Source organism: Miscanthus floridulus, chromosome 12, assembly GCF_019320115.1.
Source record: "Miscanthus floridulus cultivar M001 chromosome 12, ASM1932011v1, whole genome shotgun sequence".
Lineage (NCBI taxonomy): Eukaryota > Viridiplantae > Streptophyta > Magnoliopsida > Poales > Poaceae > Miscanthus > Miscanthus floridulus.
Genome location: NC_089591.1, coordinates 53,889,742 through 53,916,103, shown reverse-complemented (window position 1 = coordinate 53,916,103; position 26,362 = coordinate 53,889,742). Strand labels below are relative to the sequence as shown.

The 26,362-nt window shown below is 46.6% G+C and overlaps 2 protein-coding genes across 2 annotated transcripts; one reads left to right on the top strand and one right to left on the bottom strand.

Annotated features, from left to right (window-relative positions):
• The first annotated feature begins 16,621 nt into the window (after window positions 1–16,621).
• On the top strand, window positions 16,622–20,194 carry LOC136496343 (F-box protein SKIP14-like). Its single transcript, XM_066491996.1, has 3 exons — window positions 16,622–18,287; window positions 18,946–19,750; window positions 19,894–20,194. Exons 1-2 carry the CDS (start codon window positions 17,427–17,429, stop codon window positions 19,459–19,461), a joined length of 1,377 nt encoding a protein of 458 aa, XP_066348093.1. The 5' UTR covers window positions 16,622–17,426; the 3' UTR covers window positions 19,462–19,750; window positions 19,894–20,194.
• Window positions 20,195–20,345: 151 nt separating this feature from the next.
• Window positions 20,346–24,905, bottom strand: LOC136496344 (uncharacterized). Its single transcript, XM_066491997.1, has 2 exons — window positions 24,544–24,905; window positions 20,346–22,527 (listed from the first exon to the last, which is right to left on the bottom strand). Exons 1-2 carry the CDS (start codon window positions 24,761–24,763, stop codon window positions 21,566–21,568), a joined length of 1,182 nt encoding a protein of 393 aa, XP_066348094.1. The 5' UTR covers window positions 24,764–24,905; the 3' UTR covers window positions 20,346–21,565.
• Between the last annotated feature and the right edge of the window lie 1,457 nt (window positions 24,906–26,362).

Below are 26,362 nucleotides of genomic sequence, written 5' to 3'. Positions count from 1 at the left end.
ACGTGAGTAGAAAAGGAAATGGATGAGAAGTCCAAAAAACACATGTTTTCTACTGACCGGACGCTCTGGTGGTAGCGACCGAACGCTACCACCCAGCATCTGGTCGATTCCAGAGAGGTCCAATCCCTCTAGAATCGCGACCGGATGCGTCTGGTGGACACCGACCGGACATAACCAGAGTCCAGTCAATTTAGCCTTCGTCTTCTTCACACGACCGGACGCTGAGACGTCTTCTGACCGGACGCTGAAAGATAGAGTCCAGTCACTCCTTCGCAGCGAGTTCACCTCGTGTGAATTGACCGGACGCTGGACTGCAGAGTCCGATGCAGCGTCCGGTCACTCTTTTCTAGCAAATCTTCAATGTTCCTCCACGCTGCCTGTTTCCAATCGAGTCCCAACTCAAATAAGATCCAAATAAACACCAATTGGGACTGATGTGAGTGACCTCTCTCAAACCCTTATATTTTTCAAAATATTTTGTCTTAGGCTATAATTCTTTTTAAAAAAATAGGCAATAAGAGGGCAAATGGAACAAAACGACAAAACAATATTCATGCATATGCAATACTTGTAAGTAAATCTAGTTGCTTGTCAAGTTTGATCCAAGGTTAAGCTTCTTCACATGTTTTTCGGCGGTTATCTTAACTATGTTAGACAAGCCCTATATGCATTATAAAGCATTAAACATGTTGTATATTACAATACAATGCAAGAAACAACACAAGCTTAATTTTTAGTGAAGTTGCTAAAATCAAGCACAATGAGCTCATTCCGTAATCTATAAAATGTAGCCTCATCTAGCGGTTTAGTGAAGATATCCGCTAATTGATCTTCGGTTCTTACATCTTCTAGTGATATATCATTTTTAGCAACATGATCTCTTAGAAAGTGATGGCAGATATCTATGTGCTTGGTGCGAGAGTGTTGAACCGGATTATTTATAAGTTTTACCGCACTTTCATTGTCGTACAAAAGAGGTACCTTTTCTAGAACTACATCATAGTCTAGCAAAGTTTGTTTCATATATAATATTTGTGCACAATAAGTACCCACAACAATGTATTCTGCTTTGGCGGTGGACAAAGCTACACTATTTTACTTCTTGGAGGACCAAGACATAAGTGATCTACCAAGCAAATAACACCCTCCAGATATGCTTTTTCTATCAACTTTGCAACTGGTATAATCCGAATCGGAATAGCCAACTAATTCAAATATAGTTCCTTTGGGATACCATAGGTCAATGCTTGATGTATGCTTAAGATACCTAAGGATTCTTTTTATGGCAATTAAATATGTTTCCTTAGGATTAGCTTGAAATCTAGCACACATACACACACTAAACATGATGTCGGGCCTAGATGCGGTTAAATATAATAAGCTACCAATTATGTAATGGTAGAGAGTTTGATCAACTGGGTTACCTCCCTCATCTAGGTCGAGATGTCTATTGGTAGGTATTGGTGTCTTGATTGGCTTACATTCATCCATCTTGAATCTCTTGAGAAGATCTTTTATGTGTTTCTCTTAAAAGATGAAGATGCCTTCTTTCATTAGCTTGACTTGAAAACTAAGAAAGAATGTAAGCTCATCAATCGTGGACATCTCGAACTCCTTCGACATAAATTCACCAAATTATTTGCATGAGTCTTCATTTGATGATCCAAAGATGATATCATCAATATATACTTGATAAATGAAGATATGCCCATCAAGCTTCTTGGTGAATAGTGTGGTGTCGACCTTTCCAATGGTGAAGCCCTTCTCAATGAGAAAGTTCCGAAGATACTCATACCAAGCTCTTGGGGCTTGCTTAAGCCCATATAGTGCCTTGGACAATCTATAAACATGATTAGGATATCTATGGTCTTTAAATCCGGGAGGTTGATCAACATAGACTAGTTCATTAATAAAGCCATTTAAAAATACACTTTTCACATCCATTTGATATAGTTTTATTTCATGATGTGATGCATATGCAAGTAGGATACGGATGACTTCTAATCTTGCAACCGATGCAAAGGTCTCTCCAAAATCTAAACCTTCAACTTGGGAGAACCCCATTGCAACTAGTCTTGTCTTGTTCCTCATAACAACACCTTGATTATTTTGCTTGTTGCGAAACACCCACTTTGTTCTAATGACTCTTGCACCTTTTGGTCGCTCTTCAAGAGTCCAAACTTTATTGCAAGTGAAGTTGTTCAACTCTTCATGCATGGCATTTATCCAATCTGAATCTTTAAGAGCTTCTTCTATCTTGGTAGGCTCATAGCAAGAGACAAAAGAGTGATGAGCAATAAATGAAGTAAGTTTTTAAGATCAAGTCATTACACCCTTTGATGGACTCCCTATGATAAGATCTTGTGGATGATCTTATAGGAGATGTGTATTTCTTTTATTGATCACTTGAGGAGGAGGTTGTGGAGCATCAACATCTTGTGCTTGTATCAATATTTGCTCATAGGAGATATGAGTATCTTCATTTTCTACTCTCCCATCTTTTTCACTATCTTGTGGCACACTTGATGAAGAAGGTTGATCAATGACTTGTACATCATTTTCATCATCTTTTGGCTTGATATCTCCTACCAGAATATTCTTCATAGCCTCCCTCAATGGTTCATCACTTACATCATCAAGATTCTTATGTGCTCCTTGGAAGCCGTTAGATTCATCAAATTCCACATCATATGTTTCTTCAACCAAGTCGGTGACATGATTAAATACTCTATATGCTTTGGACTTTGATGAGTAACCAACAAGAAAACTAATATCACAATATCTTTGGAACTTCCCTAGGTGTTGCCTCTTTTTGTAGATGTAGCATTTGCAACCAAACACTCTAAAGAAGGAGACGTCCGGCTTCTTTTCATTGAGCAACTCATAAGGTGTCTTGCGAAGAAACTTTTGAAGGAATAGGCGGTTGGATGCATAGCATGCGGTATTGATTGCTTCCACCTATAGAGCTTTAGGGGTGTTGTACTCATCAAGCAATGTTCTTGCAAGAGTAATCAATGTCCGGTTCTTCCTCTCAACTATATCATTTTGTTGAGGAGTATAAGTTGTGGAGACTTCATGTTTGATTCTAACTTCATCACAATAAGCTTCTATATTTGTGTTGTCAAATTCTTTCCCATTGTCACTTCTTATCTTCTTGAGCTTTATTTCAAATTCAATTTGTGCTCTCTTGGCAAACTTCTTGAAGCAAGATGCAACTTTGGATTTGTCATGAAGAAAGAATACCCATGTATACCTTGAATAGTAATCAACAATCACAAGACAATAAAGAATTCATTCTAAACTCTTGTATGTTGTTGGTCCAAATAAATCCATGTGAAGGAGTTCTAGCACTCTTATGGTTAACATGAAAGCTTTGGTTAGATGAGTATTTACAACTTGCTTGCTGGCTTAACATGCACTACAAAGCTTGTCCTTTTCAAACTTCACATCCTTCAACACTCTCACCAAATCATTCTTCATAAGCTTCTTGAGTGAGCTCATCCCAACATGAGCAAGTCTTCTATGCCATAGCCACCCAAGTGTTGTTTTGGTGAATAGACAAGTCTTCAAATTTGTATCTTTGGAGGTGAAGTCCACTAGATATAAGTTGTTGTATCTAAATCCATTGAATATCACTTGATTATCATCTACCTTGGATACAACAACCTTCTTCTCGATGAATAAGCATTGGAAGCTAAGATCACATAATTGTCCAACGGATAGCATGTTGAAACTCAATGAAGCAACATAAAGCACATTAGAGATGGAATGATCATTTGATATTGTCACTTTGCCCAATCATTTAACCTTGCCCTTTGAGTTATCTCCAAATATTATTCTCTCTTGTCCATTTACCTCTTCATCTAGTGAGGTGAACATACGAGGATCACCGGTCATATGTTGAGTGCAACTACTATCAATAACCCAATGACTTTCACCGGTCTTGTAGTTCACCTACACACAAGAGATTCAAGCTTTAGGAATCCAAACTTGCTGAGGGCCCTTCACCTTCTCAACAAGTGTTTCTAGCACAATGGTGTTGTGGCTTTTCATCTCTTCAAGATCTTTCATGAGCTTTTCATTTGTATTCTTGAGCTTGACATATTAATCATAGTCATTGCACTCAACCACTTTCTTACCTTTGCCACTAGATCATTGCTCAATGCTCTCATCAATCAAATCATCACATGATGTAGCTATATCAATCTTAACAACATGGTTAGTAGTATCATGTGGCTCATTTGGTAAAAATTCTTGAGCAATAACAAGAGTATCATAATTGATCTTTAGAGTTATATGTTCATCTTTTAGCTTGTTGTGGCTAGTGATGAGCTCATTGTGCACCCACTCAAGCTTATCATGTTTATCTTTAAGCTCTTTCTTAGAAGATTTGAGCTCCTTAAGTTTGGATGATATAGCATCATTTGTCTATTTAAGCTCAACATTAGCCTTTTCCAATGTGTCGCATTTTGCTAAGAGTGAATCATTTTTAGCATCAAGCTTTTCATTTTTAGTTCTACTCTTTCTAATGATCTTAGTGTATTGTTTTAGTATTTTGACAAGATCATCATATGAAGGTGAATCATCATCATCGCTATCGCTATCATCATCACTAGTTTGCTCATCATCACTACTATCATCATTATTAGTTACCTTGCGTTCACCCTTGGCCATAAGACATAGGTGTGTAGAGGATGATGGCAATGGTGGCGGTGAAGATGAAAGATCAATAGCAATGGCGGCCACCTTTTCATTTTCACTATCATCATCGGATGATCCACTAGATGAATCAATGTCCGTGAGCCAATCACCGACGATGTAGGCCTTTCCACTCTTCTTCTTTTTGTGGAAGTTCCTCTTTTTGCCATATCTCTTCTTATATGGCTTCTTCTTCTTCTTTTTCTTCTCATCTTCATCTTCATTACTTAAGTCATCTTTCTTGCCCTTGTTCTTGTTCTTGAACTTATCTTTCTTGGGCTTGGTGCATTGATGTGCTAGATGACCAAGTTCACCATAATTGAAGCAATCCATTTTGGAGATTGGCTTTCTTCTAGAGCTTGTGAAGAGCTTCTTCTTCTTACCATCGAACTTGATGCCACTCTTGTTTAGCTTTTTTAGCATTTTGGCGGCTTTCTTCACCATAAGAGCAAGATCTTCATCTTCATCTTCTTTATCACTTAAGCTCTCATACTCAAGTCTTGGTTTGCCCTTATCTTGGCTAGCTTTGAATGCTATGTCCTTCTCTTTCTTCTTGATAGAGGATGAGCCATCTTGTGGTGTGATGTACATGTACATCTCATGAGCATTGATCTTTCTTAAGATTTGTGTCGGTATAGCGGTGGAAAGATCACCTTGATGTAGCACGGTCATAATATGCCCATATTTGTCAATAGAGAGGATACTCAAGATCTTTCTCACAACATCGAATGGTGACATTTGAGTGAGTACAAGCCCATTGACTTTCTCTACAAGAACATTCAAACATGAATACATCTCATTAGCATATTCTTTGGGAAGCATCTCAAATGAATTTAGCTTTTTAATCACAAGATGATAGCATTCCTCATGCTCACTCTTGGTTCCCTCATAGAGCGCACAAACGTCCAACCATAGTGCATGGGCGTCTTTGTGGTTCCTTACGCGGTTGAACACATCTTTGCAAAGGCCTCTAAAGATAGTGTTTTGAGCCTTTGCATTCCACTTTTCATAATTAACCTCATCGCCTTGTAAGTGTGTAGCATCCCTGAGGTTTTGGGAAGCTTTGTGCGGCGGCTCTAAGTATACCAAAGTCTAGAGCTTCTAAGTGCGTCTCCATGCAAATTTTCCAATATGGAAAGTCATCTCCCTCAAAGATAGGAGGAGGTCCATCCCCGTAAGACATCTTGCTCTAAGCGATTAAGCTTAAAAACGTGAGCACAGGGCTCTGATACCAATTGAAATGATCAAGATGCCCAAGAGCGAGGTGAATTGGGCTAATTCTAAATTTTCTTTCAATAATCAAATCCTACGGTTAGCCCAATTAACCCCTTGTACCTAGAAAAGTGTTTCTATTAATCTAACACACAAAGGACTTGCAACCTATGTTCCAAACTTACTCTAGCATGTTAATTCTATGGATATAAAAACAAGTATTGAATTGCTCAAAGTAAATGCTCAAAGTAAATAAAGAAAGAGGAATACGGTGATGTTTTGCCGAGGTATCGGAGAGTCACCACTTCCCACTAGTCCTCGTTGGAGCACCCACGCAAGGGTGTAGCTCCCTTGATCCACGCAAGGATCAAGTGCTCTCTACGGGTTGATTCTTTAACACTCCATCGCGGTGAATCACCCACAACCGCTCACAACTTGAGTTGGGTCACCCATAAGCTCCGCCAGGTGATCACCAAGCTCCCAATCACCACCAAGCCATCTAGGTGATGGCGATCACCAAGAGTAACAAGCACAAACTCTCACTTGACCACTCGAAGCCTAATGAGAACGGTAGATGCACACTTTGCTACTCTTGATTCACTAATGAGGCTACTCTCTTGGATTCTCAAATCTCAATCACCTCACTAGGACCTTGCTCTTCTTGGTACTCACAAACATATTTCTCAGCTGTTGGAATGAGCAAAAGTGACTTCATACACTAGTGGTGCTTCTATTTATAAGGTAGCCTGAAAAACGAACTGTTATGTGCCTCTACGGGGTGACCAGATGCTCCGGTCATATTGATCGGACGCTCCGGTTAGTTCAACCCATACACCAGTGATTAAGTGTTGACCGGACACTAGCAGGGTCCGATCACCACTGACCGGACGTGTCCGGTCACATTAAACCCTCACTAGAACCTTACTGTACTCGACCAGATACTGAACCCTTAGGGTCTGGTCAGTACTGACCAGTCGCATCCGGTCGTAGAATTTCTTCTCTGGAACCTTACTGGAGTCGACCAGACGCTGGTCCTTAGCGTCCGGTCACTCGACCATTCAGCGTCCGGTCACACCGAACGCAATCTCCTTGGTTAAATGAACTGACCGGACCCTACAGCCAGCGTCCGGTCCAACCGGAGCCAGCGTCTGGTCAGCATTTGACCCTCCATTCACTTCTAACTCTCGAACATATGTGAATGAAGTTTGCTCCATAGGATCATATGGCTGTTGTGGAGCTACCTAGTGCTAGTTTTAACAAATATGCACCACACCTAACTTACTAAACTCATCTAGGTCAAGCTACCCGTCCATACCCCCTTAATAGTACGACCAAAGGAAAAACAAAGTCCTAAACTACTCTAAGTGTCTCTCCAACTCCAATCGACACTTAGAACTAATCATCCTTAACCTTGTCGTTCATCCTTTGAAAACCAAAATGATTTCCATCGTAGGGGCATGACCACCTTGATTGCCCAATCGATCTCCATTACCATGACCTAACTTAATGGCCTCTGCAAAACACATGTTAGTCATAGTAATCTTGTATTGTCATTAATCACCAAAATCCAATTAGGGGCCTAGATGCTTTCATACCAGACCGATGCCCGATGGATACGGGGATAGGCAAGAATCTATACCCAAGGCAGTTAACGGCGATGGGGACGGGATGAATTCTTCATAGCGGGGAAGAGAACGTTTCGGCGATACCCGACGGGTACGTCCCCGTTACCATCCTTAAACATACGGGTAGGGCAACCTGGGCCATCCATATGGCCCTCTGCCGGTCTGCCCCTCTTTGCTCCGATGAAGTGTTGGCTTCGGCTTAGGAGTAGCTCAAGAAAAAATGGACCTATGAGGGTATAACCATCCTTAGGCATTGCATTAAGAAGAAGACCTTCTCAGTCAAAGCAAAGCGGCCTTTGCTATTGATTTTCCGAGAATACGCCCATCAACTAATTGTTATGTTTGATCTGATATCTAGAAGATGTAAATGATAGATTGACAAAATAAGGTATTGTCTCTCTCCACTCTCAGGTACTTTCTAGCTATTTGAGATTCAGATGGTCCAAAACTATGACATGCATCTACGCCATCAGAAGTTACAAATCAGAAGTTGGAGGCACTGAACTAAAATAAATTCAGGAACAAATAAGATGTAGCGATCACCAAAATGACAGTTATCTCGAAGGCCAACGGCTTTATCACTATCATGTAGTCATAGGTTGAGTATCCAACCGCATCGAGCTAATTGTCCTAGGCCAAGCCATGTCATGATTTGCTAGCCTGAAAATGCTCTAAAAGGGACTTCAACCAAATAGAGCTCTATCCCACTAAGACTGACTCCAACGACGGGAACCAAAACGTGCGACGCATTTGACAGTTTAGGTGACGCATAGTAAAAAAGTGAGGTACACATAACTTGAGCTCTCCAATGGAGGCGCTGAGCAGCAAGCCCAAATGGGAGGCGGCCTGTCGCGCGGAGGTGAAGGAGACTATCGCGCCAGGGAGGCTCGCAGTGGCGGGGAGGCACAACGCCACGCCGGGGCGGGCTCGGCGCGCCAGGGCTGGGTGGCCTCTCTAGGGCCAGCTCGCCTCGCCGGCCAGGGTGAGCGGCGGCGGGGCCTGGATCCACGCACCCCCGCCTCCACCTCGCCGCACCGGAGCAGGGCAACGCGTGGAGGTGGTGGTGAGCCGCCGCGCCGAGGTGGAGGTAGGCCGTTGCGCGCGGGGCAGGGCTGCCGCCCGGAGCAGGGCAACGCGCTCGCGCTCGATCTCGTGCGGAGGAGGGAGATGGTGGAGGTGAGGAGGATGGCGTGGCCGAGGTGGAGGCGGGCCGCGCGCCGGGGCAGGGCTCGTCGCGTCGGGGCAAGCTTGCCGCGCGCCGACGGGGAGGTGGGCCGCAGCGTGGGTGAGGGCGCTACGCCACTGCGGCTCCAACGAGGCCCCCAATGGATGTTTGCGTCATCTCTCTTCGAAGAGGCAGAAATGCCTTCCGACTCGCCAAGCACCCAGAATAGCTATCTGGTTTCGGTCCTCCATTGGAAGATGATTTTGGCTACCCAAAATACTGTGCAGGACGCATTTTGTGTTTGCGTCCCGCCGTTGGAGACAGTCTAACGATGGGAAAAAAAAAACTATTCACCCATGCAAAGGTGTAGCCGCACATCTTGTCATAATAGCGTCCGACGTCTTGACAAGTAGCCCCACATAGTTAATGTTCTTTGGTGGGCAGTCAGTGTAAGCCTCAGTCTCTAAAGCATCATGTCACAAGTTGCTAGTCTACCACAAAATGCTCTAGCATGGATTCACTCGACACGGGTGGCCACACACATCTTCTTTTCCCTATGCATCAGGTAGTGCCGATAGGAAGTTTTGTTCCAACATTTGCATCCATCCAGTGACTTTCTCTCTATTGACGTTGAGATACCCTATGTAGTATAGGTGGATAACGAGCCAACTATATTTTTTTAGCTTTTTTTTTTAGATTTGACATAATCTTATTTATCATACTCTCCTAAATTGTCTGAGACTCAACTTCAAACTGAGCTTAAGAACCGAGCCGAAGTCGAAATTCACTTAAAATAAAAACAAGTTTATTTTTTTAAAGTGAGTTTAATCAGAGTGATTTTGAAACAGACAGCTTAACGAGCTTTTGTCCCGCTCTGTATGTAAGGTCAGACAACAATCACTAACTTAGAAGTAAAATTGTTGATAAAAACCAAAAAAATTGGCATGCGCCAGAACTACCTCGACCTAAGCCTGACTCGACTATTGATTTAGTATTTTTAGGGTTTCATTCAGGTCAAAATTATAGAGCCAAGTCAATTGAATAGTCTCAAGAAAATCTTGGCCCAAGCCTACGCTTTGAATTAGTCGAGTTGGGCTATTTTTTGAGTGGGTCGTATCACGTTTGCCTGCCGAATAACCCGGCCATGATCATGTTTGTTTGGAAGCAACACTCAGCACTTGAAGCAACGTGTGGCATGGCAATAAGATGCGATCTCTCATTTAATTGTATAATATTGTAATCATCGTTTAGAACTAGACTAATCAATTAATTTGATCTAATAACAATATTTACAGACTGATGAAGTACCGTAAAGAAAATTGCGATGACCGAAACTGTTGGTTGACCCAACCACGAGGGACGCCAGGGACGCACACTTCACAAAATTATAAGCCTTATTAGAAGCAGCGTGGGCTGAATTGAAACGGGCCGTCAATGGGGGAAGCTGGGAGTGGAAGCACCAGGGATGCGTGCACCTGTTGGCCGTGGGATGCCCCCGTCACCGTCTCGGCGGCGGTGCACCGTGCACCCACTCGCTGAACCAGTGAACCACCCAACGTCGTACTCCTACGACCGAAGCCTACCTTTCGTGCCGGCCAAGCGGCTACGGAACCTCCCTGGCCCCTGCGGCCGAAGGGTTCGTTCCGTGCCGGCCAAGCCGCTGCGCGCGCTGCTCTGCTCTCCTCCCGCCGTGCCGCGATGGACACGCAGCGCGCGCGTGCGTCAGCGCTTACAGAGGCGGCCACTCTTTTCACCCGTTCTTCTGCCGAGAGCAGGGGGGCTTCGCCGCCAAGGCATCCGCGGCCGGGACAGACAAGCACCTTTGACTTGCGAGAGGACTCAAGGCGGGCGACCGGGCGTGCGTGCGCTTCCGCCGTGCGCCCAGCGTGCAAAAGCGCCTTTTGCGCCTGCAGTTACCGCGCCTTTTCCCTTCTTTGGACAAACCGGTGCCACCGAACCCGAAATCGAAGATCTCGCCGTCTACTCCTTCTCCAAGGCAGCGTCCACATCACACTGCAACTAACTAGTCAGCGCGAATCTCACGAGCGAATGAAACAACACACTTTATTACCTGTTGGTTTGCCTGATCAGTACTGATGATTGATTTGTTGTGAGAGAAAAATATTATTCGTTGACTGAAAAAGTATGGCTTATAAGCCTAGTGAACAGGGCGTTTATGGACGTTGTCTTTGGTCTACTAATCGTGTTTAGAAAGTTTACTGGTGTTGCTCATCGCTGATGTGTGATGTGAAACTGCTGGTAGAGACAGAGCATTAGCCCCCATCTACTATCATTAAGCTAGTTTGCTTTGGCCGCTAGGAACAACATCCACGTCACCCCGAATTGTTTCCAGCCGTCCGATCCTCCATCAGTGTGGCCCAGATTGCTTGTAGCCGCTTCTGTTGGAATCTGCTTCTGCCGTCTCCTCGTCGCTCTGGGTTCATTTTGCTAGCTTCTGCGGCTTCTCATGCGAATCCGGTGGAACAAATATATACTCCAGCTCCTGATTCTTCTTCAGGAAACTTCTCATCCCCTCTCTAGTCTCCTGTACGCTCCCTCCCTCGCTCCCGAGTCGTGACGCGACCGACGACGGCGCGGGCCGGTCTTGGCGGTGCCCGGCCCTCCGTGCGGCGGCGGCCTCCCTCCTCCTCCTCCTCCACCACCTCCCCCACGCCCCTTCCTCCTCGCGACGCAAGCCAGCGGGTCGCAGCGGCGCGAACGTCGGCCTAGGGTTTGGCCCCTCCGACGCCGGTTGTCGGGGACCTAGTACTGGGGTACCCAAAGAGGTGGAGCTAATAACCATCAAATATTGATAGTTCCGAACAGACAAGAACGCAACTACACTTCATGTCCAACGACCGAAGGTTGGCTCTGCCTTGCCCGACCCCTGAGGGCTGGACTCCGCCTCGCCCGACGTCTGGGGGCAGACTCCGCCTCGCCCGGCGTCCGAGGGTTAGCTCTGCCTCGCTCGACCCCCGAGGGCTGGACTCCGCCTCACCCGACGTCTAGGGGCAGGCTCCGCCTCGCCCGACGTATGAGGGCAGGCTCCGCCTCGCCTCGCCCGACGTCTGAGGGCGGACTCCGCCTCGCCCGACGTCCGGGGGCGGACTCTGCCTCGCTCGACGTCTAGGGGCAGACTCTGCCTCGTCATAATTACGGGCGCAGGTAAGGCGGGACACTCAAGTCAACCGCAATACCAAGGACCATACCCTGCACGTTTGTAGGAAAGTACCATCAGGATATGACTAGACGGGCGCTTTAAGCCCTTTCAGGCATGTTAGAGCCCAAACAGTGTTGCGGCCACCGACATTTATCCTACAGTGTTATGGGCGCCGGCATTTGTCCTTGGACACGAATCCTGACGGAAACATACGACAACCACTACGGTCCAAGAAGGAAATTCATGTCATCTACAGTAACGACCGTGGAGCCTCTACGTCGTTTGCTCCTCATAGGGTCGTGGCTCAACACCCTGGTGCGTCACGCCGCTCGCCAGGGCGGGACGGGACGTGACCACTTGCTGAACGAAGCCAGAGTACGGCCCTATCAGGATCAGCAAACGTGCTATCCCTGGCATCGTCTGTCATATCAGCAGGACAGGTGAAAGCTCTAGTTTGATTTTGATGAATTGATAAACTCTAAGTGCTAACCTAGTTTATCAAGTGATCATGAGATAGGTAGCACACTCCAAGTAGTGAAGCAAATGAAGATCATAACATGATGATGATGCCATGATGATGATCAAGTGCTTAGACTTGGAAAGAAGAAAGAGAAAAATAAAAAGCTCAAGGCAAAGATATAAACCATAGGAGCTATTTTGTTTTGATGATCAAGACACTTAGAGAGTGTGATCACATTTAAGATTGATAGCCGTACTATTAAGAGGGGTGAAACTTGTATCGAAATGCGGTTATCAAAGTGCCACTAGATGCTCTAACTCATTGCATATGCATTTAGGATCTAGTGGAGTGCTAACACCCTTGAAAATATTTGTGAAAATATGATAACACATGTGCACAAGGTGATACACTTGGTCGTTGGCGCATTTGATCAAGGGTGGTGAAGTTTGAAAGCAAGGGTAAGAAACTCCACTGGCGGAGTGTCCGTCCATAGAGTGTGGACAGTCCGACGGTGCCACCAGCGCCCTAGATAGAAAAGACGGAGGTCACTCGGAGTAACCGGACGCTGGCCACAGTTGGACCGGCGCGTCCGGTCAGATGTATCAGCGAAGACGCTGACGTCGGTCAAACGACCGGACGCTGGGTCGCTCTACGATCGGACGCTGGCAGGGTGCATCCGGTTAGTGCTGACGTACGCTGACGTGAGGCGCACAGAGGAGATGATAAGTGACCAGACGCTGGGTGAGTCCGGTCGGGCATGACCGGACGCGTCCGGTCGTGAAAAATCACGTTTGGAACCTTACTGGAAACGACCGGACGCTGAGGTCCAGCGTCTGGTCACTTTCTAACTGACGCGTCTAGTCAACTGATGACCGTTGAAATCTGACGAACGGTATTTGAAGCGGGGGACACGTGGCGTGAATCACGTGACCGGACGCTAAAGGCCAGCGTCCGGTCACCCCGCGTTGTACTCAGTGAAGGGGTACAACGACTCTATTTCATGGGGGCTTCTATTTAAGCCCCATGGCCAGTTCAATAGCAACCCTGTGAGCTTAGCCAAAGCCCTCTCACTCATCTCCATCATTGATTCGTCATCTTTGTGAGATTGGGAGAGAATCCAAGTGCATTGCTTGAGTGTTTGCATCTAGAGGCACTTGGTGTTCGTGTTTCGCTGCGGATTTCACTTGTTACTCTTGGTGGTTGCCGCCACCTAGACGGCTTGGAGCAGCGATGATCGTTGAGCGGAGGGTGGTGATTGTCTCCGGCTCCGATCGTGGTGATTGTGAGGGGTTCTTGACATTTCCCCGACGGAGAGCCAAAAGGTACTCTAGTGGATTGCTCGTGGTTTGTGTGATCCTCATCTTGTGTTGGTTGTGCGGCACCCTATTGAGCGTTTCCCACTCAAAGGAAAAGAAAGACCCGGTACATTCGAAGGACCTTCTCGGCCTCTAGTTTTTCCTCTTTCTCACATCTGTAATCCGTGCTCATCCTTGATCTATAAAAGGGAAGGACATGGCACCTGCTAAGGGACGGATCAATTCTACACACCACGCCCCATATAACACGTAACTGAGCAACAACTGAGCTTTTAGCACTCGTTCGACCTTTCCATCCGAGACTTGGGACCTGTCCCTCTCTCGACCATTTGTACCTCATACTACGAACCTTTTAGTGCTAATAACACGAACACCAGCAACAGACTGGACGTAGGGATATTCTGTCCGAACCAGTATAAATCTTATGTCTTTTAGCACATCATCCGGGCCCAACGCGCAACAAATACAAATTTACTAGTTGGTGTTTATTCGAAACAACGACACCGGTCGTCCCCACGGGCGCGCGGTCAGGTCGGTGGCGCGACCAGACCTCCACGATGGCCGGTGCGTGGGCTGGACGGTGGCACACGTCCACGAGCTGGCTCCCGCTGCCCCCGCAGGTGGCCGCCGCCGTGGCTGCCACCCCGATGTGGGTTCGCCCCGCAGGTTCGCCTCTCCTTCTAGGCTCCGCATTTTATTATGATCTATTATTTATAATTTTTTTGCGCTGCCTATGATTGATCCTTGGCCGGATTTGTCGGCTGCATGGTTGTATTTCTCTACTCCCCATTCAATCTATGTAGTAAATCGAGTGCTAAAAAAAATTCTCTTTATCTCTTTTTCTACCCTATCGGCATGCGCGAGGACGCGCGTGATGGACCAGTAAACTAACAGAGCCGGACCATCAAACAGCTACACGACACGGAGAGCCTGACCCCCTCAAAGGTGGGAACCTGTTCACCACGCCCCCCGTGCACCACCGCGCTGTTTTCTGCCTGCGGCCGGTGCCCGTGAGGCGCAGCAGGCCGCCTTATCGGCCGCGATCCAGGGCCGCCCGCCCGGCGTCACGGCGGCTCCACGTGTGGCCGGCGGGGAACACGTGTAAGGAGCAGCGCCCAACAACCTCTCCTCACGGCTCCCGCTCTATCCACGCGTCCATCCAGCTGATCCATGAATAAACGCACGCCTGCGGCCTGTGGTCCCGGGCTCGCTGCTGTCGCTCCGCTGTCAGCCTGTCACGTACTCCCATCCGACGTTTGGCGTGCGCGGGGACAGCGTTGCGTCAGCGGGTGGCCCGCGCGTCAGTCTCCTCGACTCGTGTCAGCGTTTGGCCCCCACGCGTCAGGGCGCGGGGACCGGGTGGTATGAAAGTGTGAACCGGGAGATGCGGAATTGCGGATGGAGGGAAGGAACGGGCGGCAAATGGATGGCAACTTTGCAGATAACCCCCGGACTCTGATGAAAACACGAGTTGTGTGTGAAGAGGTGGGAGATTATATTGCCGGGGCTTGGAGGGATTGAAGTGTCCATTCCTGTAACAACTTTATTTATCCTTATAGAAACAATAAAACAAATAGGATTTATCATTTGTCCATAAATTTTATGTCGTCTTCATGGCCATAACCCCCAACCATTCTAATTCTCTGTGATCCTAACCTTTTTAATTCTTCGTGTCCTTCGACGCCGCCGACTTATCATGACCGTTATATATATTTTTAGGGCTTTCCCCCTTATTTTCTTTCGACGGTACCGTGGCCATAACCCCAGCCTTTCTAATTGTCTGCATCCTTTAGCGTCGTCGGCTTATCATAGTCGTTATAGATGTTTTTATGGTTTTTTTTCCTATTTTTCTTTCGGTGCGTCCGTTTCACTAAATCCGTTATAAATATGCCAGCGGTGCCACGGTAGTAACCTAGCCTTTTCACCCCCCTTCTTCTTCCTCTGGCGCTGTCGGCTTACTGCACAATAAAAACCTCGCCTTTGCACCCTTCTTCTTCCTCTGGCGTCGTCGATTTATCGAGACCGCCGGTAGTAACCCTAGCCTTTCCAATTTTCACATCTCTTCTTCCTCTGGCAGCGTCGACTTCAAGAGGGGGCTATAAATGTTCCGGCGGCACTTACAGTATTAACCCTAATCTTATCACTTTTCTTTCTCCAAACGTCGACTTATTGAAGATTCCTTTTGTTCTTCTATCCTACTGCTTTTGTGTTTCATTATGGATGGTGGCACAACAATCAGCGTATCCACTGTTCATCAATTCTAGCTTAATCGTTGGTCTTATCCGCCATCTTTTGCCCGACTACCTCTTTTCCATACCGCCCGAGGATTTAAGAAAGATGGACAAGAAATTTAGAAAGAGAATCAGATCCGGACAAACTAGAGGAAACATAATGCTCAGTCTCATGTGTAAGAGGTACGTTCCCATCTAACTACTTCATATTTGCAAGTGCTTGTAAAACTTTGGGGACAAGAGATGAAGCTGACTAATCTTTTGGAAGAAAAAAATACATCTATGCTTGCACAAAATGTTCACTTGCACCATTTGATATTCCACTTCATCTCAGATAGATATGGTGTCTTTGTTATTGATTTTTTATAGGTGTTATTTTTTTTGGGAGGGGGTGATTCAACCTTTATGTATATCAATTAAATTCCTTTTGGATCCAGACTCTTCCGCGGCATCTAGATGGCCATGAATTTAGAATTGTCATTTTCACCGTGGAAACGCACTCAAGCTCTTTGATCGCCTTCCAAGTACGCAGATATGCAAAATTAAGCCCGGAGACTTTCCAAATAGCAAAACCGCTCCTCAATCCAACCCTCTCTCGCCTCGCGCGGTCCGCCTCCACCAGCCTCACCGTTACCCCAACGGCGCGAGAATCCGCGTGCGGCGGCCGCTGGCGGGGCATCTCCAGGAAATCCCTCGTTCGGACGGGAGGAAATCCCCCCACCAGAACGCAAAGAAAAGGCGAGTTAGAAAAAACAGATCGCGTTAGCCTAGCCAGCCGCTGCCCCGGCCCCCACCAGAGCAGAGGCCACCACACCCTCCCGTCCCTTTCCCACCCCTCCTTCTCCTCCGCTCCCCTCGCGCGGCGCGGAAGAAGGCCAAGGGGGACGGCAGGAAGGAAGAGGAGGCTTCGAGATTTTTGCGGAACCCCCACGCCACCCCTCTCCACACCACCACCACCACCACCTTCTCCTCATAGCCTGCCTCCCGCGTAGGGTTTGCGCGCGCCACCGTCTCCACTTCAATCCCAGCACCACCCGTCCTACCGCCGCCGCATTTGGAGCTCTGCATCTGCCTGCAGCCCGATTCGCCAATCGCCACCGGCCTCCTTGCCATACCGGTTTGGGGATTTCGGTTTCCCTTTCCCACTGTTACTGTTGCTGGTTGTATCGGGGATCTGGGAGGAGTGTTTGTTTTGGTGCTGATTGTTTCTGGCGATTTGAGCGTGATTATCCAGGCTGAGTGGTGTTGGTGATGTCGGGTGATTAGATTTGGGTGGATTGGTAGAAGGGGTTCGGGATATTTATTTTTTTTTGTTTGGGCGCCTAGCTTCTCTGCTATTGGATTGGGATCCATGATCGAGACTGCTCCGTGAAGTTTTTGGTCCTAGGGATTGTGTGTTTTTGATCGGCCCGGACCAGGAATAGAGGGTTCTCTTGAGGAGATCTAGGGCCGCGCGTTCTATCGTCCTCTGTAGATAAAAAAATCAAAAAAAAAAAGAAAAAAAAAGAGAAAAAAGAGAGCGAGAGATAGAGGAGGTAGTAGAAAGGAGGTTGGAGGCTATGGCGCTGAGTTGCTCGTCACGCTCGCTCCTGGTAACCGATGATTGTGCCGGCATGATGCTTGGTTGTGGGTGTCGGTCGGAGGAGGCCTCCCCTCTGTCATCCTGTGGGGTGAATTCGCTGTGGTGGGATGAGCTGGAGCTGGAGCTGGAGGAGGAGGTGGAGGAGTCGGATCCTGTGGATCTCTTACCCACGGACCCTTTTGGGATGAACCTGGAGACTACATTCACCGCCGCGATTGCCAGTTGCATTGGGGACCTCACAGTCATGTCTGGTGCTGGGCATTTTGGAAGCGGTGACGATGATGATTTCTATGCCGACCTGAGTTATTACTTGAATCAGGCTTTTGTGCTCACTCCGGAGCCATGGAGTGGTGACTATACCGGTGTTTTTGAGGATTCTTTTGTATGTGGAGGCCTCTCAGGTGCTGGAGGCATGGAACAGTTTTCACGGTTGCCTCCTAGTGCATCCTGCTCAGAGCCTATTGGGGTCACAGAGGACCCATCTAGCTCTTGTGACACAGCCTTTCCATGCTGTGATATGGTTGATGTTGCTCCTGTCCAGGAGGGAAATGATGCACATGAAGCAATGGTGTTTGTTCTGAGCTATCTTGGTTTACGTGACATCCTCTCTGTTGAGATGGTGTGCAAGTCACTGCGTTCAGCTGTCCGGAACGAACCCTTTTTATGGAAATGCATCCATATTGACTCGCACTTGGGCAAGAAGGTGTCTGATGCTGATCTTCTTTGCGTGACACAGAAGTCCCCGGGTTCTGTGCAGTGCCTGAGTCTTATGGGCTGTCTAAGCATCACAGATCAGGGATTGAAAGCTGTTTTAGAGAGTAATCTACAGTTAACAAAGGTTAGTATGGTGTAATCTATAGGAATCTGTTTTATTCATGATACATCTCCATAGGAATCTAGTTTTTATCTTATGATATTCTTGGCAATCCAATGTTATAATGTTATATTGCTATACCATCTTATATGATTGTTATTGTCTTGAAAAGATTCTACATTGTTGTTGAATTCATGCTTCTGATAGCTCTAGATACATTTTCAGTACTTACAGCTCTGAGCATCCAGCCAATGTTACTGGGTGCTAATATACGTTTGTGGAACATGGCTGCTACCTTGGCTACTCTCTGTTTGGATCTATGAGATGAACTGAAAACTTAGATTTTACATATTTTTTCATTTAGCTAATTTCATTCATTTGTCTATATAATATTTGCCAGACCACAAACTCGAATGCAAACTAGTTAGATAGGACTACTTACTTGCACTTAACTTGATAATATTGCATGTTTTTGCAGCAGAATACAAAGAAGGATTAGTTATTTTTCAACTAAAGCTTAGGATTTTTTTTTCACATGAATTTTTATTTGCTTTACAGTATTTCCGTTTTGTTGCAATAGCAGTTGAACTGGTATGAAAAATTTGTGCTACCAGTTTTGGCAATCCACAATTCTCCATTTACTTAACCGCCTCTTGTCTCTTTATTTATTTTTTTGATACAGTTGGGCATTTTTGGTTCTTTCCGGATTACTCATCAAGGTCTTATTGACAATCTGAGGTCATTTAATATGAAAGCAGATATTGGTATCAAGAAACTAAGAGTTACAAATCGTGTCACTGCATCAGAAGCGCAGTATGAAGAGTTGTTATCCTTGATGAAAATAGACAAGGAGCTGGCAATACACAAACAGGAGCCTCGGATCTTTCATGCTGATCGTCTTTTACCAGATCTTCATGGTGGATATGTTCCCGATTCTTTCGTACCAGATCTTCATGGTGAATATGCTCTTGATATTGAGAAGTGCCCTCTTTGTCCGAACTACAAGCTTGTTTATGATTGCCCATCAAAAGAATGCAAGACCAGCGGACCTAGTACTTGCAGAGGGTGTGTTGTTTGCATCTCGAGATGTTTGCGATGTGGGAAATGTATAGACAGTGAGTTCCAAGAGACATTTCTTCTGGAGAATCTTTGTCGTGACTGTGTCAAGTATGAAGATTCACCCCCCACAGAAAAATAGATGTTCAATTCTGTTATATCCATTGGATGTATACAGTTTTAACATAGCATTTCTTCTGTTGATTGATGCTCCCATCCATCAGTCATCTTGACTGAGTATTTCTAACAAGGAAAAGAAAAAAAAAAAGAGAAAGGTATACCGGTTTGCTATTGGTGTAGGTGCAGCAGCTGATATATTGTTTTTGCTTGCAAGAAAAAGGAAAAAAAAGTATAACCCAGAAAATCAGAAGATGAAAGTCTGGTTTCCCTATCAAGGTGTCAGCAGTGAATGGTGACAACTGACAATTGCGGTAGGTGATGTTATACTTCTAATAATATTATTTTGGTCCTTGCAGCAATTTTGTACTAGCTCAGTTAGCATGAAACTAGAATGGTGCTCTCCAAACCGGGCCTCAGTTTTTTTGCTGAGTCTTTACTTGTACTGTTGTTTCAGGGATGTTTCCTTTTGGAATAATGAAGTGCTCTGCTCAGGAGTGTTGAAGTACAACAGTACATTTTTTTTTCCAGCCGGTTGCTTGATGCTGCATGTTCCTGGAACATCAGAAGTAATTGATTTCATTGGCCCCAAAATAGAATCAGATGTATACATCTGTCCAATGTTACCTATCTACCTGTGTGGCTGCATGCTATGTTACTTGACGATTGACAAATGTAATAGTTACTGTCTGGGTTGTGGAAACGTTGTACCACCTAATTTATTAGAATAAATAAAGACAAAACATCAAACTTTGCTAGATTCTCTCGCGCCTGCAGGTGCTCAGGTGCCTGTTTTTGCCAGGTATTTCAGTTTTTTTTTTATCTTTTTTTCTGGTGGCTGTATCTGTTATTCCGTTCTGGCAAGTCTGGGTACTGGGTCCATTTTGGGCTGGTGACTGGTGAGCGAAATAAATGGCCATCCTTTGCTAGTTTGCTCTCTGCGGTCATGTTTTCATGCTACTGAGTGCTGCCTTCCTCCTGGAACCAAGTGTCTGGTCCCGTTCTTCTGGGCAGAAACGACGCATGGTCGCTTAAAACAGCGCAGTATCTGCAGGACATCTGGATTCTGGAATGCAATGGGTGCCTTTCTGGTCATGGATTGTGGAACAGTGGCGCGAACTCTGCTGTTCTAACTATAGACAGACCACAAATATGCTGAATCAACAAACTTCTGGACTGCTGGTCGTTCGTGACCACATGGCTTAAGATCCACAAAACTGACAGGAGAGCACTGCTGCCTGCTGTTGATACATACTGCAAACCTGCTGAACCAAACTAGTGCTGGTCGCTTCCGACCACATGGCATCCACAGAATGACCGAACCGAGGGTAGTGGCATGCTGCGCTATAATCAGAAAGCCGCGTTACCGAGCGCATGGTTTACCTGCCTTGGTTTGGAGTTTTGAACAGGTCCCGCCGCCTGTATGTTCTTGACCGGGGCACCGGGTTATGTTAGGCCCAGGCCTGCCAAGCCAGGTGCCGGCCACATGAGGCGTGGATGATTTCAGACAGGCTTGCTTGCCCCACAGGCAAGGCCAGACAAGGATTCCTGAGAGTTCGGAAGTCGGAAGCAACAGCCAACAGCAACAGGCACACGCAGGTGGGATAGATAGGACGAGCAGTCCGTTTTGCCGTTTTCGACTTCCAGGACGGAGGGAATGAGAATATCCAGGAAGCAGGCAATCGCTGTCTGATTCGGTCACTTCTCCTTCGCGTACAAGGGAAAGCAAAGCCCAACCCAAAAGCATTGCAATTTACAATGGGCACGAGGCAGGAAATCCCTGGTGCCACGACACAGCTTGGTATCCATATGTTAGAAGGATCATTGGACTTGCATTTGGCCGACCCACCAAATCCATTATCTGAGCTAACCTTCTAAGTTCTAATCTGAAACCTTTCCAGATTCCATAGTTTCAGCGAATGCAAATGCATCAAATCTGATGAACGCACAAAACGATCACAAGACATGTGAGTGGTCGTTGTAAAAAAAAAGGACATGTGTGTGGAAGATTATACTCTTTATTAAACAGAACAAAAAAAAAAAAAGAACAGGACGCTTGGAAGGTAACGAATTCATGAGTTAAATTAAAGAATAGTCATAACATAGTGTACAATCACCGGCAGAACTTCTCATTTGAAGAATTCTACATGGCCACCAACATCCATACACAATAGCTTGGCCTCGGAGGCCAGCTTCCTGCTCCTATACAGCACCAGGTTCGTGAGCCGGTGCTTGGGCTGAGGCTCGAAGGACCTCGCCTCGTCGTCCTTCCCCAGGAGCGCCAGCTCCCGTGCAGGCATCACGCTGCCCCACCAGAAGTCACGCAGCACCTCGTGGATGAGCTCCCAGTATGCACGGTCCCGCGGCACCCGGAACAGGCTGCTCCCGTTGGGTGTCCAGCAGTAGAGCTCCACCCAGTCCCTGCCCATGATTTCCATCAGGCCCTGCACCTGCGGCATGTAGTAGTACGGCATGGCGCGCCAGGGCAGAGCGAGCTCGGGCTTGCCCTTGTTGAACGGACACTTGACTTCCAGGATCCCGCCGTCCGGTTCGCACCCAAGGACTCCGTCAGGCGAAGCTCCAAGCCATCCGGATTTGGCCTCGGTGTGCACCGCGAAGCCAAGGGTGCCCACCAGTCTTCCTGTGATGCTTGTGTACTGCTCTATGGCTACGCTTTCATGATGCGTGCCCCAGTCCATGGCAGACCTAGCAGTATCCGCCAGCTTGATCTCTGTTGCTCCAAAGACTTTCTCATTCCACAGCTCTGCTCTTCTGTTGCCAGCCCAGAAACCCAAAGCAGTACTGAAGGTGCTTGTGGTGAGCCTGTCCTTGCGAAGAGCAAACCATTCCTCTGAACGTTGGGCTACGTCAGAGGAGGTGAGCTGGGAGGACACCATGAGAGCTGAAGATGGTGATAGATTTAACAGAGATGACCGGCTATAGATCTGGAGAGATGAACTGGAGCAGCTACGAGGAATATAGCCTTCAAAGTTCCGTCTTGATGGCAAGAATGCAGACGGAGCTAAACATACGCGAGAAGTTGAAGAAGAGGCCACTGGAATTTGCAGGAATGTCCTAAACAAACGAGGAACTGCTCAATGGTTAGAAAGCTTGTCAATGATGTTGTAGTCTGGATAAGTATGACATATCTTAACAAAGCTGAGAAGTTAATCTTGGAAAGCATGTAGGAAGTACCCAACAAGAATGGCTAACCTCAGAATGCGCAATACATGACAATAGTATGCTTCATTTATATGAAGAACTTGCTTCACTTCTTGAATGAAGCAGGGGTAGAATATTGCAAGCAAGGGTTTATACCTTACCCAATTTCAGCAAGAAGACGTTGCTTGGGACAAGTAAATATTAGAGAGAGCTAGCTAAAGAGATCCCAGCCTCTCAAGCAATGATGTTCACTACAAAGAAGCAAACTCTAGCAAGTGAACAACGACACCATGCAAACCTCTACAACCTCCCAACCAGCATGCAAATTGATACAATCTCTCAACAAGCATGTAAAATGCTATGCCTATGATGTATATCATGTATTGATGTTCCAAACAGATAAGAACAATAAAAAACAAAGAAAACTACTTTTCCCGCCTCAATTTTTCTGTACGTGTACCTAAGCATTTTCCAAGTTCAAAGTGTGTTGCATTTATCAGGCAAGTCAGCCAAGTTTCACTTTGAGGTCAACCATCATATATGCTATTTTGTTCCATCTATTTTGATGCAATCCAGATGACAATGGAACCAAAAGTTGCCATACATTTAATTCCTCACTCTCCGTAAATTAAAGGTTCATAGTTAATCAAATAAAGCTAAATCACATGACTGAATAAAGGCTAAGTGTTAATAAGTCCAATTCCAGGATTGATGGCAGGTACAGATTACAAAAATAGTAAGAACAGTTAGTTGCGGGGGTGGGGGTGGGGGTGTAAGGTTTAAGGGAGTGTCAACTGGCCAACAATAAAACATGACGAAATAGATGAGTTGAATTCATTTGGTGCACCTGTGAGCAAACAAACCTACATTACACGGAGGGCAAACTTATGAACACCGAAATCTTATGATCCTATTCTCTCTTATTCCTCCCTGTCTCTTCGATTCTTACCATTTCAGACACACCAAATCTTTATTCAAAAGGAAAAGCTTTGACGTAAGTTTTATTTGAAAGAGAAAACGAAAACATGTGCTCGCTCAGTTTTTTTTTTTAAGAAAACAAGACACGAAAACCCAACATAGAGGGGTGCGCCGCACAAACCCAAAAACATCGAGCAACCCTCAACTGATAAGGAAGATTCAACATACTCTGGACTCCTGGGGTAGCCTGGTTAAGTACAGTAATAATTAGTAGCATTTCTTACTTTTGTAGTTGCGAGCTAGACTGAAGCTTGCTCCCATTCTTGAACACCCACTGTCCTTTTTGTTAGATTGATCTCCTGACCAATAATCCCAACGGCCTATTGGGCCTTGGTCACGCGCCCTGATCGGGGGCGCCCAACCCTACATGGTTGGTGGGCCCCCGTCGCACTGCGCTATATAAAGAGGTGGGGGGCCGGCGGCTCAAGATACGAGGTTCGCCGTGAGCCGCAAACCCCACCGACAAACCCTAATCCGATCGTGAGGGGCGCAGCCAGTGACGGGAAGCGCCACCAGCCGCGCCGCCACGCTACACCGACGACCGCTACACCGACGTCTTCCCCAACCATCGCTGCCCGTGAGCAGACTTCACCGACGAAGCTGATGGAGGCCTCTGGATCCACTCCCTCTGGGATCTCAGGTTCGACACCTTCTCCTTCCTCCAGATAGCATTCTAGGTCTACATCGTTGCCGTTGTCTACTGCTCTTGATGTCTACCCTCTAGACCGACTGCTAGATGATTCAAGGTTTATAACACTTTTGTGCCACAAAAAGATACTACAGTCCTAAACCCGCAATATCTCATCAAAACTAAAGGGCCATTGAACAACACACGCAAACAATCAAATGATGCTACCACTGGCCAAATACCAAATGATAATCCAGCGGACAAATGAGGCAGCTCCAAAAGGGCAACAAGCTTATCTGTAGACGGGGTCAAACCAAGAAAAGGCTCCAATTTCAGTACCTGAAGCGGCACCACAGGTGGGCGCAGAAGCAGACGCGGCCGAGCGCCGCGCGGGCCTCCGGGCGGCCGCGGCCACGGGCCGCGCGCGGAGTTCCGCGGCCAGGGTCGGCAGGCGCCGCTGCGGAACGTGGTCGAACACATGGCGCGCATCCAGCAGCGTGGCGCTGGTGCGGCGTCGCGAGTAGCAGTGCGGAGGTGGTGTGTTCACGGCCGCTCTCATGCTGCGCGCCCCTTTTTCGAGAGCTTCGCAAACACGCGACGGCGGTTTCGGCCTCGGCGCGGCGGCGAGCTCCTGCGGCTAGCCGGCGGCGACCATTCAGCGGGACGGAGAAGCAGCGCAGCCCAGTGTCTGCGTCCAGATATATGGGTTTCGTTTCGTTCTCCCTCGGACCCCAGTCCCCTGCAAAAGTACCCTAATCCCTTCCCTGACAGCCACGCAGGACCGTCCGATATAACGGGTCCTATGGGATCTTTACATATGAATCCTGCGCCTAAATCGCGGCCAGCCAGCGTGCCATGTCACCTGCTTTTCGAGGCCGTTCGATCGGGCGCGTGGACGGCCTGGATCGGACGATCCACGGACATTTTATAGAAAACCCCTTATATTTTTCGTAAATCAACCCGCGCTCCAGAGGCCTTCTCATAATATTTTCCAAAAAACACCTCAGATTATTTCCAAATCAATCCGCAGTCCAGATCGGATGGGCTCCGAGTTTTTTTTGCAAGCAAGACCTTATCTTTATAAAAAATCAACCGCGCTCTAGAGACACTCTCAACAATTTTTGAGAAAACCTCCTCAAATTTTTCTTAAATCAAAATATAGGCCACCTTTGATTATATCTCTTTAAAAAAAAAAATTAGCTGCCTGCCTCTCACCTCCATCTCGCCCTCCCCTTCCTCTCTCTCTCTTCCCTTCCCTGCTCATGCGGCGGCGGGTGCCAGGCGACGGCGACCCTGCGGCCGCTGTGCCGGCATGAGTGGAGCCCGGCGGCCCTCGGCCGCCACGGACAGCAGCAACCGGTAGCAGGAGCACAGCCAGCAAGCACAGGCCCGAGCCCTACTGCAGCCGCCGACGCCACCGCGCCGAACGTCATGGCCGACCCGGTGGAACACCGTCCAGCGGAGGAGGAGGAGGAGGTGAAATCAGAGTCATCAGTCATCTACATGGTTTTCTTGGTTGATAGACTGTTATTTTTTAAGTTGTCTGTTTATCTTGGATGGCTGGGGTCAGCATGTCTGTACCATTTAATTTCTTCGGTCCTCTCCAAGAATCGCATTAATAAAGGAGAACTGCTACATATCATGGCATGTTTTAGTAAGAATTTTTTCATATAAACTTTTACCTATACTTTTTAGGGGTAAATAAAATTATACCTTCATGATGGTAAAGTCTCGAAAATACATAAAAAATCATAAAATGAAAAAAAATTTACTGAGTTTCTCATCACTACACCTATATTCTTATTGTCACTGGCCTAATCAAAAGGGAAGGCGCGGCTTACATAAAGTATTAAATATAGACTAATTATAAAACTAAATACATAGATCGAAACTGTTTTTTGAGACCAATTTTTAAGCCTAATTAGTCCATCATTTGACCATGTGTTGCTATAGTAACATGTGCTAATAAAGGATTAGTTAGGCTTAATATATTCGTCTCGTGGATTACTGACGAATTCTGTAATTTATTTATTTTTATCATTATCTAAACATTCCATGTGACATCTCCTAAACTTTAGTCCCTGTATCCAAACACCCCCTAAATCCGACGGCTGGGGTGCTCCCAAGCCCAAGCGTCCGGTGTACAATGATCGTAACC